Source organism: Ptychodera flava, chromosome 7, assembly GCF_041260155.1.
Source record: "Ptychodera flava strain L36383 chromosome 7, AS_Pfla_20210202, whole genome shotgun sequence".
Classification (NCBI taxonomy): Eukaryota; Metazoa; Hemichordata; class Enteropneusta; family Ptychoderidae; genus Ptychodera; species Ptychodera flava.
Genome location: NC_091934.1, coordinates 11713366 through 11727710, shown reverse-complemented (window position 1 = coordinate 11727710; position 14345 = coordinate 11713366). Strand labels below are relative to the sequence as shown.

General features: G+C 35.1%; 1 protein-coding gene across 1 annotated transcript; it reads left to right on the top strand.

Annotated features, from left to right (window-relative positions):
• Positions 1-10022: 10022 nt before the first annotated feature.
• On the top strand, positions 10023-13590 carry LOC139136120 (uncharacterized). Its single transcript, XM_070703890.1, has 2 exons — positions 10023-11707; positions 11998-13590. The coding sequence occupies exon 2, from the start codon at positions 12042-12044 to the stop codon at positions 13059-13061; it is 1020 nt and encodes a 339-aa protein (XP_070559991.1). The 5' UTR covers positions 10023-11707; positions 11998-12041; the 3' UTR covers positions 13062-13590.
• The last annotated feature ends 755 nt before the right edge of the window (positions 13591-14345 follow it).

The window sequence follows — 14345 nt, the reverse complement described above, 5'->3', positions numbered from 1 at the left end:
GCTATTGCATGGTCACATTAAATCTTATATTGCTCTTATTAGAGGATTACGCCCTCAGCAATTATTAAACACTTGACGTACTATTGCCATTCAATAATTCAAGGTAGCCATCTTTGCATTTCCTAATGTACAAGGCAAAGCCGAGTACGGAATGGAGTACAATGTGTGCTTCAAACCATTATGGGCTGGCAGGAGATACATTATTACTATATTTATAGTTCTTAGCATGTCTGTGAATTAGAATATGCAGAAAACATCCGGTGCTATATTGTGGATAATTGGATAATGTATCATTAATGAAATTGCATGAAAAATTCACTGATATTTACAAAGTCATTATATAATAGTAATGATATGACACTTGCGCAGAGGAAAACAAGTTATAAAGATAAGTCAACAAACTTAAAGTGTCTAAATAAACAAAATGCAAACTAAAGTGATATAGTTGAAAGATTTTAACTTTAAATCTCCCAAAAAAATCACTTCTGTCTCTCTCTCCCTCTCTGTCTCTCTCTGTCTCTCTGTCTCTGTCTCTGTCTCTTTCTCTCTCTCTCTCTCTCTCTCTCTCTCTCTCTCTCTCTCTCTCTCTCTCTCTCTAAATGAACAGACCGTAAGTATATGCACTCTTGAATTACGTATATCGAATTGTCTTTTTTTCAGGAATACCCAATACCGGAGCAAGTATCGATAGGACAATGCTGCCATATGACTTCCTTTTTCTTGGCAAATTTATATTGTATATTTGTCGGCAACAAGTCTTACATGAGATATGGTGTTTCATCGTCGATTAAATCTTATATTGGTCCTTTTAGAGGATTACGTCCTCAGCAATTATTAAGCACTTGACGTACCATTGCCAACCAATATTTCAAGGTAGCCATATTTGCATTTCATAACGTACAAGGCATAGCCGAGTACAGAATGGAGTAAAGTGTTTCCTTAGTACCATTATGGACTGGCAGATGATACATTACTACTATATTTAAGGCTGTTGGCATGCCTGTCATTTGCGAAATTGCTGTATTATGGAAAATCGGATACATTATCATTTTTAATATAATTAAATGGCATGAAAAAATTAACTGATATTTACAAAGTCATTATATAATACAAATGAAATGACGTTTTCGTATATTAAAGGAAGTTATAAAGAACAGTCAACAAACTTAAATATATTAACATAAACAAAATACGAACTAAAGTGATATAGTTGAGAGATTTTAACTTTAAAACTCCACTAAATGATTGTTCTCTCTCTCTCTCTCTCTCTCTCTCTCTCTCTTCTCTCTCTCTCTCTGAACAGGCCCGTAAGTACATTCACTTTAGAATTACCTATAGCGAATCGTCTTTTTTCAGGAATATATCAATACCAGGGGCAAGTATCGATAGGACAATGCTACCATATGACTTCCTTTCTCTTGCCAAATTTAGTATTGTATATTTGTCGGCAACAAATCTTACATGAGATATGCTATTTCATCGTCACATTAAACCTAATATTTGTCTTATGAGAGGATTACTTCCTCAGCAGTTATTAAGCACTTGACGTACCATTGCCATTCAATAATTCAAGGTAGCCATCTTTGCATTTCATAACGTACAAGGCAAAGCCGAGTGCGGAATGGAGTACAATATTTGCTTCGTTCCTTTATGGGCTGGCATGTGATACGTTATTACTATATTATAGCTCTTGGCATGCCTGTGAATTATGGTATGCAGGAAATATCAGGTACTGTTTTGTGGAAAATCAGATACACTGTCGTTATTAATATAATTAAATGGCATGAAAAGTTCACTGATATTTAAAATTTCATTATATAATAGCAATGAAATGACACTTTCGTATATTAAAAGAAGTTATAAAAATAAGTCAACAAACTTAAATTTATTCACATACACAAAATACGAACTAAAGTGATATAGTTGGAGAGATTTTAACTTTAAAACCCTACTAAATGATTGTTCTCCTCCCCTCTCTCTTCATCTCTCTCTCTCTGCAAATGAACAGGGTGTAAGTATGCACCTTTGAATTACCAATATCCATTTGTTTATTTTTACAGGACGATCACAACGCAAGGAGCAAATATCGATAGGACTAAGCTGATATATTACTTCCTTTTTCTTGACTAGTTTGGCTTTGTATATTTATCAGTATCAAGTCTTGCATTAGATATGGTATTTCATCGTCACATTAAATCTAATATTTATCTTATTAGAATTTTACGTCCTCAGCAATTATTAAGCAATTGACCTCACATTGCCAACCAATAATTAAAGGAAGCCATCTTTGCAGTTCACCAAAGTTTGTGGCAAAGTCGAGTAGAGAATGAAGTAAAATGTTTGCTTCTTACCATTAACGGCTGGCAGGTGATACATTATAACTATATTTATAGTTGTTTGCTTGCCTGTGAATGTGGTTGTGTAGAAAATATCTGGTGCCGTAAAATGGAAAATTGGATACATTTATGATTATTAATATCTTTTTGTTAAATGACAAGAAAAATTCGCTGAAATTTAAAAAGTCATTATATAATAGCAATGAGGTGACACTTTTCGTATCAGAAAAAGAGTATAAAGTTAAAGGTAAGTCATCAAAGTTAAACGAAATACGAACTAAAGTTATATAGTTAAAATATTTTAAACTTTAAAAACTCCACAAAATGATTGCTCTCTCTCTCTCTCTCTCTCTCTCTCTCTCTCTCTCTCTCTCTCTCTCTCTCTAAATGAACAGACTGTAAGTACATGCACTATTGAATAACATACATCGAATTTGTTATTTTTCAGGAATATCACAATACCAGGCGAAATATCGATAGTACAATGCTGACATATGACTTCCTTTTCTTGGCAAATTTAGTATTGTACATGTATTGGCACCAATTCTTACATGACATGTTGTATTTCATCGTCACATTAAATCTAACATTGGTCTTAGGAGAGAATAACGTCCTCAGCAATTATTAAACACTTGACGTACCATTGCCAACCAGTAATTCAAGGTAGCCATCTTTGCATTTCATAATGTACAAGGCAAAGCCGAGTACGGAAAGGAGTACAATGTTTGCTACGTACAATTATGGGCTGACAGGTGATACATTATTACTATATTTATAGTTCTTAGCATGCCTGTGAATTACGATATGCAGGAAATATCCGGTGCTGTATTGTGGAAAATCGGATACAGTATCATTATTAATATAATGAAATGGCATGAAAAATTTACTGATATTTACAAAGTATTATATAATAGTAATGAAATGACACTTGCGTATAGAAAAAGAAGTTATAAAGATAAGTCAACAACTTATATTTATGAACATAAACAAATACGAACTAAAGTGATGTAATTGAGAGATTTTAACTTTAAAAACGCACTTAATGATTGCTCCTCTCTCTCTCTCTCTCTCTCTCTCTCTCTCTCTCTCTCCCCTTTTCTGGCTCTGCAAACAAACAGAGAGTAAGTATATGCACCTTTGAATTACTAACATCCAATAGATTAATTCTACAGGACGATCACAACGCCAGGAGCAAATATCGATAGGACTACGCTGATATAATACTTTCTTTTACTTGGCAATTTGGCTTTGTATATTTGTTGGCATCTAGTCTTGCATTAGATACGGTATTTCATCGTCACATTAAATCTAATATTTGTCTTATTAGAAGATAACTTCCTCGGCAATTATTAAGCAATTGACGGCACATTGCCAACCAATAATTGAAGGAAGCCATCTTTGCAGTTCATAATTTTTGTGGCAAAGCCGAGTAGAGACTGAAGTAAAATGTTTGCTTCTTACCATTAACGGCTGGCAGGTGATACATTATAACTATATTTATAATTCTTTGCTTGCCTGTGATTGTGGTTGTTTACAAAATATCGGGTGTCGTGAAGTGGAAATCCTAAACATTACGATTATTAATGTCTATTTGTTAAATGACATGAAAAAATTCGCTGAAATTTAGAAAGTCATTATATAATAGCAATGAGCTGATACTTTTCATATCAGAAAAAAAGTATTAACTTAAAGGTAAGTCAACAAAGTTATACGAAATACGAAAAAAAGTGATATAGTTGAAAGATTTTAAACTTTAAAAGGTCGACAACATAATTGCTCTCTCTGTGTCTGTCTGTCTGTCTGTCTGTCTGTCTGTCTGTCTGTCTCTCTCTCTCTCTCTCTCTCTCTCTCTCTCTCTCTCTCTCTCTCTCTCTCTCTCTCTCTCTCTCTGTATATGAACAGGCCGTAAGTACATGCACTATTGAATTACCTATATCGAATTGTCTTATTTTTCAGGAATATCATAATACCAGGAGCAAATATCGATAGGACAATGCTGCCATATGACTTCCTTTCTTGGCAAATTTAGTATTGTATATTTGTCGGTAATACATCTTACATGAGATATGGTATTTCATCGTCACATTATATCTAATATTAATCTTATTAGAGGATTACGTCTTCTGCAATTATTAAGCACTTGACGTACAATTGGCAACCAATGATTCAAGGTAGCCATATTCGCATTTCATAATGTACAAGGCAAATCCGAGTACGGAATGGAGTACAATGTTTGCTTCATACCATTACGGGCTGACAGGTGATACAATATCACTATATTTATAGTTGTTGGCTTGCCTGTGAATTAGGATATGCAGGAAATATCCGGTACTTTATTGTGAAAAATAGAATACATTATCATTTTTTATATAATTAAATGGCATGAAAAAATTATCTAATATTTACGAAGTCATTATAAATAGTAATGCAATGACACTTTCGTATAGGAAAAGAAGTTATAAAGATAAGTCAAAAAAATTAAATTTATTAACATAAACAAAATGCGAATTAAAGTGATAAAGTTGGGATATTTTAACTTTAAAACTCCACCAAATGATTGCTCGCTCTCTCTCTCTCTCTCTCTCTCTCTCTCTCTCTCTCTCTCTCTCTCTCTCTCTCTCTCTCTCTCTGAACAGGGTGTAAGTATATGCACCTTTGAATTACCAACATCCAATAGTTTAATTTTACGGGAAGATCACAACGCCAGGAGCAAATATTGATAGGACTACGCTGATATATTTCTTCCCTTTCTTGGCAAATTTTGCTTTGTGTTTTTTCGGAATCAGGTCTTGCATTAGATATGGTATTTCATCGTCACATTAAATCTAATATTTGTCTTATTAGAAGATTACGTCCTCAGCAATTATTAAGCAATTGACGTCACATTGCAACCCAATAAATGAATGAAGCCATCTTTGCAGTCATAATGTTTGTGGTAAAGCCGACTAGAGAATGAAGTAAAATGTTTGCTTCTTACCATTAACGGCTGGCAGGTGATACATTATAACTATATTTATAATTCTTTGCTTGCCTGTGAATGTGGTTGTGTAGAAAGTAGCTTGTGCCGTAAAGTGGAAAATCGGATACATTATGATTATTAATATCTATTTGTTAAATGACATGAAAAAACTCGCTGAAATTTAAAAAGTCATTATATAATAGCAATGAGGTGACACTTTTCGTATCAGAAAAAGGCGGTATAAACTGATAGGTAAGTCAACAAAGATAAAAAACGAAATACGAACTAAAGTGATATAGTTGAAAGATTTTAAACTTTAAAAATTCCACAAAATGATTGCTCTCTGTCTCTCTGTGTGTCTCTCTGTCTGTCTGTTTCTGTCTGTCTCCCCTCTCTCTGTCTCTGTCTCTGTCTCTCTCTGTCTCTCTGCCTCTTTCTCTCTCTCTCTGTAAATGAACAGGCCGTAAGTACATGCACTATTAAATTACCTACATCGAATTTTCTTATTTTTCAGGAATATCACAATACCAGGAGCAAATATCGATAGTACAATGCTGACATATGTCTTCCTTTTTCGTGGCAAATTAGTATTGTATATTTGTCGGCAACAATTCTTACATGACATGTTGTATTTCATCGTCACATTAAATCTAATATAGGTCTTAGTAGAGGATATTGCCATTCAATAATTCAAGGTAGTCATCTTTGCATTTCATAACGTACAAGGCACAGCCGAGTACGGAATGGAGTACAATGTTTGCTTCGTACCATTATGGGTTGGCAGTTGATACATTATTACTATATTTATAGTTCTTCACCAGTGCTGTGTTGTTGAAAATCGGATTTATTATCAATAATACTATCATTAATTGACATGAAAAAATTCCCTTATATCTACGAAGTCATTATATAATAGTAATGATATGACACTTGCGTATAGGAAAAGAAGTTATAGAGATACGTCAACAAATTTAAATTTATTAACATAAACAAATACGAACTAAAGTGATATAGTTGACAGATTTAAACTTTAAAACTCCACAAAATGATTGCGCTCTCTCTCTCTCTCTCTCTCTCTCTCTCTCTCTCTCTCTCTCTCTCTGTTTAAATGAACAGGCCGTAAGTACATGCACTATTCAATTACGTACATCGAATTGTCTTATTTTTCAGGAATATCCCAATACACGGAACAAATATCGATTGTACAATGCTGCCATATGACTTCCTTTTTCGTGGCAAATTCAGTATTGTATATTTGTCGGCAACAATTCTTACATGACATGTGATATTTCATCGTCATATTAAAGCTAATATTGGTCTTAGTAGAGGATTACATCCTCAGCAATTATTGAGCACTTGACGTACCATTGCCAACCAATAATTCAAGGTAGCCATCTTTGCATTTCATAAATAACGTTCAAGGCAAAGCCGAGTGCGGAATGGAGTACAATGTTTGCTTCGTACCATTATGGACTGGCAGATGATACATTATTACTATATTTATAGTTCTTGCATGCCAGTGATTTACGACATGCAGTAAATATCCGGTACTGTATTGTGGAAAATCGGATACATTATCATTTTTTTTTTATATAATTAAATGGCATAAAAAAATTAAATGATATTTACAACGTCATTATATAATAGTAATGAAATGACATTTTTCATTATTTAAAGAAGTTATAAAGTAAAGTGATATAGTTGATATAGTTGAGATATTTTAACTTTAAACTCCACTAAATGATTGCTCTCTCTCTCTCTCTCTCTCTCTCTCTCTCTCTCTCTCTCTCTCTCTCTGTAAATGAACAGGCCGTAAGTATAGCCACTTTTGAAGTACCTATATCGAATTGTCTTATTTATCAGGAATATCCCAATACCAGGACCAAGTATCGATAGGACAATGCTGCTATATGACTTCCTTTCTCTGCGAAATTTAGTATTGTATATTTGTCGGCAACAAATCTTACACGAGATATGTTATTTCATCGTCACATTTAATCTAATATTGGTCTTAGTAGAGGATTACGTCCTCAGCAATTATTCAGCACTTGACGTACCATTGCCACCAATAATTCAAGGTAGCCATCTTTGCATTTCATAACGTACAAGGCAAAGCCGAGTACGGAATGGAGTACAATCTTTGCTTCAAACCATTATGGGCTGGCAGGAGATACATTATTACTATATTTATAGTTCTTGGCATGCCAGTGATTTACGATATGCAGTAAATATCCGGTGCTGTATTGTGGAAAATCGGATACATTATCATTATCAATATAATTAAATGGCATGAAAAAATTAACTTATATTCACAAAGTCATTATATAATAGTAATGAAATGACACTTTCGTATACTAAAGGAAGTTATAAAGGTAAGTCTTAAATTTATTAACATAAACAAAATACGAAATAAAGTGATATAGTTGAGAGATTTTAACTTTAAAAGTCTACTAAATTATTGCTCTCTCTCTTCCTCTCTCTCCCCCCCTCTCTCTCTCTCTCTCTCTCTCTCTTTCCCTCCCTCCCCCCTCCCTCCCTCTCTCTCTCTCTCTCTCTCTCTCTCTCTCTCTCTCTCTCTCTCTCTCTCTCTCTCTCTCCCTAAATGAACAGGGTGTAAGTACATGCACTTTTGAATTATCCATATCGAAATGTCTCATTTTTCAGGAATATCATAATAGAAAGAGCAAATATCGATAGGACAATTCTGCCATATGACTTCCTTTTCTTGGCAAATTTAGTATTGTATATTTGTCGGCAACAAATCTTACATGAGATATGGTATTTCATCGTCACATTAAATCTAATATTCGTCTTATGAGAGGATAACGTCCTCAGCAATTATTCAGCACTTGATATACCATTGCCATTGAATAATCAAGGTAGCCATCTCCCCCCCTTTCTCTCTCTCTCTCTCTCTCTCTCTCTCTCTCTCTCTCTCTCTCTCTCTCTCTCTACCTACCTACTACCTACCTACCTACCTACCTACCTACTTACTACATACCTACCTACCTACCTACAAACCTACACGAACAGGCCGTGAGTACATGCACTTTATAATTACCTATATCGAATTGTCATATTTTTCAGGAATATCATAATACCAGGAGCAAGTATCGATAGGACAATGCTGCCATATGACTTCGTTTTCTAGGCAAATTAGTATTGCATTAGTATTGCATTTCGTAACGTACAAGGCAAAGCCGAGTACGGAATGGAGTACAATGTTTGCTACGTACCATTATGGCTGACAGATGATACATTATTACTATATTTATATTTCTTGGCATGCCTGTGAATTATGATACGCAGGAAATATCCGGTGCTATATTGTGGAAAATAGGATATATTATCATTTTTATATAATTATAAAATGGCATGAAAAAATTCACTGGTATGTACAAAGTCATTATATAATAGTAATGAAATGACACTTTCGTATATTAATAGAAGTTCTAAAGATAAGTCAACAAACTTAAATGTATTAACATGAACGAAACACGCACTGAAGTGATATAGTTGAAAGATTTTAAACTTTAAAAACTCTACAAATGATTTCTCTCTCTCTCTCTCTCTCTCTCTCTCTCTCTCTCTCTCTCTCTCTCTCTCTCTCTGTAAATGAACAGGCCGTAAGTACATGCACTATTGAATTACATACATCGAATTGTCTTATTTTCAGAGATATCCCAATACCAGGAGCAAATATCGATTGTACAATGCTGCCATATGACTTCCTTTTTCGTGGCAAATTCAGTATTGTATATTTGTCGGCAACAATTCTTACATGACATGTGGTATTTCATCGTCATATTAAAGCTAATATTGGTCTTAGTAGAGGATTACATCCTCAGCAATTATTAAGCACTTGACGTACCATTGCCAACCAATAATTCAAGGTAGCCATCTTTGCATTTCATAACGTACAAGGCAAAGCCGAGTACGGAATGGAGTACAATGTTTGCTTCGTACCATTATTGGCTGGCAGATGATACATTATTAATATATTTATAGTTCCTAGCATGCCTGTAAATTTGGATATGCAGTGAAAATCCGGTACTGTATCGTGGAAAATCGGTTACATTATCATTATTAATATAATTAAATGGCATGAAAAAATTCACTGATATTTACAACGTCATTATATATAGTAATGAAATGACATTTTCGTATATTAAAAGACGTTCTAATGTAACGTTATATAGTTGAGAGATTTTAACTTTACAACTCCACTAAATGATTGCGCTCTCTCTCTCTCTCTCTCTCTCTCTCTCTCTCTCTCTCTCTCTCTCTCTCTGTAAATGAACAGGCGGTAAGTATAGGCACTTTTGAAGTATCTATATTGAATTGTCTTATTTTTTTGGAATATCCGAATACCAGGAGCAAGTATCGATAGGACAATGCTGCCATATGACTTCCTTTTTCGTGGCAAATTTAGTATTGTATATTTGTCGGCAACAAATCTTACACGAGATATGTTATTTCATCGTCACATTAAATCTAATATTGGTCTTAGTAGAGGATTACGTCCTCAGCAATTGTTCACCACTTGATGTACCATAGCAACCAATGAGTCAAGGTTGCCATCTTTGCATTTCATAATAGTCTGTGGGCCGACCCAGTTTTTTGTGTCACTTTGTTGACAGAGGTTTTCCTCAGAACTTACTGTATGTGGCAATCTACCATTTCAAGTTTTGCAGATTACATAACAAAGCAGTTCCATACGTTTTACTTGGAACAATTGCTGTATAATAGCTGAAAAGAAATCAGGAGAATTTCTGTGTGCTGTTGAGGTCAATGGCTTCTCTTTATGTTAATTAGGTTTTGTAACATACATGACTATTGGTTCTAGGGCTTATTGTCCAATCAGAAAGCGTGTTATGTAAGAAACAATCATGGCCGAGGTCAACAACACTGTATGTGTTTGTCATGTATTGGACATACAAAATGAATTAATTCGACCATTTTCTGAAGCATCCTGGGCGAAATTCATCGAATGCGTTGAGAAATGGAAGCTCTTGATGGTTTGGAAAAAGAAGTTGCCATGAACTTCAGTCCAGAATGTCAAGACAACATTGGTTTTCACGTCGTGTTACAGACGTTTCACAGACAAATGCCTTATTGCTCAAGCAGTGACACGAATTGAAAAAGGTAGGCCAAGATTACCAGTACCACATGAGGTCGAAGATGGATGCAATGATAGCATTGATAAGGAAACTGAACCACCAGCAAAGCGAAGTTTAAGGTCAGCTACTGGTTCCTACAGTATTTCTGGTGGTAAACGTAGAAGGGTGCATGTGTTACCCCAATGTGTTTGATATGTAGAAGTGTGAAACGCATGAATGACAGGAAGACAGGAAAACGAACAGTAGAAAAAATGACATCATGCGAAACTGGTGAAAGTCTGTTGAAAGCTGCATAGCTCAAAGAGGATGAGGAACTTTTGGTTCAAATCAGAGGTCAAGACTTGGTCAGCATTGAAGTAAAATATCACAATTCATGCTATTGAAATTAAACTCGTTGCTTAGAGAAACCATATGAGAAGAAAGATGAAGCTGACAGTGATGTTATGTACACTCCATCATTCAAGATTCTTTGTATGAACGTCATTGAAAAAAAATTTGATGGGGGTGAAGTCTTACGAATGACAGCATTGAAGAATCTGTTCGTGAAAATCATAAGTGATAAAGAACACTATGATGCATCTACCTACAGAAACACTGCATTCAAAAAAAGACTTGTGAAAAAATATGGTGACAGGCTACAATTTATCGCCCTCACTTTCATGAATGTGAATAAGTGCTTGCTCAAACAAAGAGTAGAAGCCAGGTATTAAATATAACACCGGAATCTGAAAGTGAAGATGAAATTGAGCAGTGTATGCAGGAGTCAACAGCAAGCAGCTGCAGTGAAGTGCGTGATATTTTCCATGCTGCCATGCAGCTACATGATGTCATCGAGAGTGCAGACTTTGTCAGCGAGTGGCCACCAAAAGCAGATGTCACTTTGCAGCGATGCCAGGAAGTGGTGCCAGTGAAATTATTTAATTTCCTTGCCTGGTGTACAGGAGTTTCTACAGACTTTTGTTCAGAAAACTATGTCAAAGTCTCAGATGATGCACAGAATAAACTCTTGTCAATCGGACAAGATCTAATCTACTTGTCTTCCAAAGGAAGGAAAGCTACACCAAAACACGTTGCTCTTGGAATGGCAGTCCGCCATATTACAGGCTCATCAGTAATGTTAGGGCTGTTGAATGGTTTAGGTCATTGTACATCACATTCACAGATTTTACAACATGACACTGCATTGGCTATTCAACAGCTGCAAGGAAATTGGATTCCACCAGGCTTTGAGTAAGGAGTGTTTACAACTCTTGTGTGGGACAACAATGACTTTGGAGAAGAAACACTGACAGGTAGGTAGTTTGTGGAAAAGCTGAAATTATTATTGAAACAAATCTTACCTGAAGGACTCTATATAACAGTACTACTATTACATGGTACATTGTTGATGTTTTCCCAAATTTTAGTATACAAATGGTTTCAACAGGTAAACATAAATATGTAAATTTTGATGTTTACTTGAGTGAAACTATAAAGGCAACATGATACCGTGCAAGTCTTATGTGTTGATTGAAAATCTTGATTTTATAATTGTCATAACTATCACCACTAGTCCTTTGATATATTTCAAAATATTTTTCAGGTAAAGGAACAACTCATAACACCAATGGTATAATCCTCCAGAGAATGCAAGACGAAGTTTCCGGTGAAACTCAAGGCAGTTCTACCTCAAATGCAATGATTAACATTGCAAAGTCTAAGCAGAGGACACTCACTCTGCCACCAAGTGATATCATAGAATCTTATGGTATTTGGTATATTATGGTGACCATTGAAGTGCAAGAACTAAGATGTGACCATGAAGAGGCTGACACTCGTCTCCTCCTCCACACAAAACATGCTGCAAGTTATGAAGATACTGACACTGTCATCATTAGAAGCCCTGATACAGATGTGATTATTTTGACCATCAGCATTATTCATTGTCTGCAAGCCAACCTGTATCAACACATAACAGGTAGAAATGGCAGAATCTTGCATGTCAACAGAATAGCAGATGGTTTAGGGGAGAAAGCTGCACAGGCCCTTGTTGGTATCCATGTATTTTCAGGCTGCGACACAGTCAGTGCTTTCAGAGGAAAGAGTAAGAAGAAGCTGGTGAAAATAATGTTGAGTGAAGAAAGCCACATTGCAACATTTCATCAGTTGGGTATGGAATGGGAAATCACAGATCAATTGCTGCAGCGAATTGAAAGATTTGTTTGTCAAGTTTATGACCAAAATCAAGGTAACAACATCAATGATGCAAGATACAGTTGCTTTCGACTCGGCATGAATGACAATTCCCTCCCTCCAAACAAGGACAGCTTGGTACAACACACTAAACGGGCAAATTGCCAGGCTTCTGTTCACAGACGATGTCTACTGCAAACAGTCGATGCGCCAAACCCACATGGTCATGGATGGCTGTGTTCTGATACCACTCTCACCATACAGTGGATGACTTTGCCTCCAGCTCCAGATTCAGTGATGAAGTTAATCAAATGTAAATGCCAGAAATCATCGTGTGAGACTTCCAGATGTTCTTGCAAAAGTGCATCACTGCTGTGTACAGAGCTCTGTGAATGTGTATCTTGTGGAAACAAAGCTGAGGCAGAAGATGATAAAATAGCAGCTACTTCAAGTGATGAAAGTGATACCGAATAGACACTGTATGAAAATAAACATAGAGCTATCCTTTGTGCAGCTTATAGCAGTTTCGAATCTATACTGCTAGTAAAGTACCACCGAAATTTCAAGAAATACAATAACAAACTTGACTGGTCAAATCAGCCATTCTGAATTTACAACTCAATATTCTGTTCAGCACCTGTTGATGACATCTTCTCTTCCAAAAGTCTTGATAATTTCTTAATCTTCTTGACAAAAACACCTTAACTAAATCTCTATGAATGAACATGGGTTCATTTGTATATTTGTATGTATTCTTGCAACCATCAGCCAGAGATTTGCATTCTATATCACATGAAACATTTCAATTCAGAAGATTTGGGGCAAAAAACATGAATTTGAATATTTTTGCTCATATTCATCTAAATTTGGACATCTTTAGACATTCATAATGTCCTATCATGTTAAGTTTGTAGTTCTAAACTTTTCCATATTTTGGAACAGAATCATACACCCGTAACATCATTTATGCATAATTTGGGGCAAAAAGTGGTAAAAAGGGAAGTTTTCTGTCAAATTCTTAATTATAAGAAATAAAATTTCCATATTTCTTTCTCTTAATTTCAGTCTTCTTTGACGTTTTCTTGTACTTGTGAGTGAAACTGAAGTAGTCTCTCCTGACAGTCATTCCCATTATCTTGGGTAAAAAAACTCAAAAAATGGCATTTTGGACAAAATGTACTTTATTTACTCATAATTAGGAAGTGAAACATCAAATTTGTATATTTATTTACAATTTCCTTTGGTTCACTGGAAACAGTAACCTGTCCTTCAATTTTATACTAATCTGTTATATTTTGGGTAGAATTACCCAAAAAATGAAACTTTTTGGTTTAATTTCATGCCTTGTTGGAATAACCTGATATTGATCTTCTCAAATATGTCTAGACACCTCATAATGAATCATTTTAACTTAAAATCAGTTTTTGCAGATGACCCCTGTCAACTTAATGCCATTTCTAAGCTCTTTTACAAGGCCTGGCCCACAGACTAAAACGTACAAGGCAAAGCCGAGTACGGAATGGAGTACAATGTTTGCTTCGTACCATTATGGGCTGGCAGATGATACATTACTACTATATTTATAGTTCTTAGCATGCCAGTGATTTACGATATGCAGTAAATATCCGGTGCTGTATTGTGGAAAATCGGATACATTATCATTATTAATATAATTAAATGGCATGAAAAAATTCACTGATATTTACAAAGTCATTACATAATAGTAATGAAATGACTCTTTCGTATACTAAAAGAAGT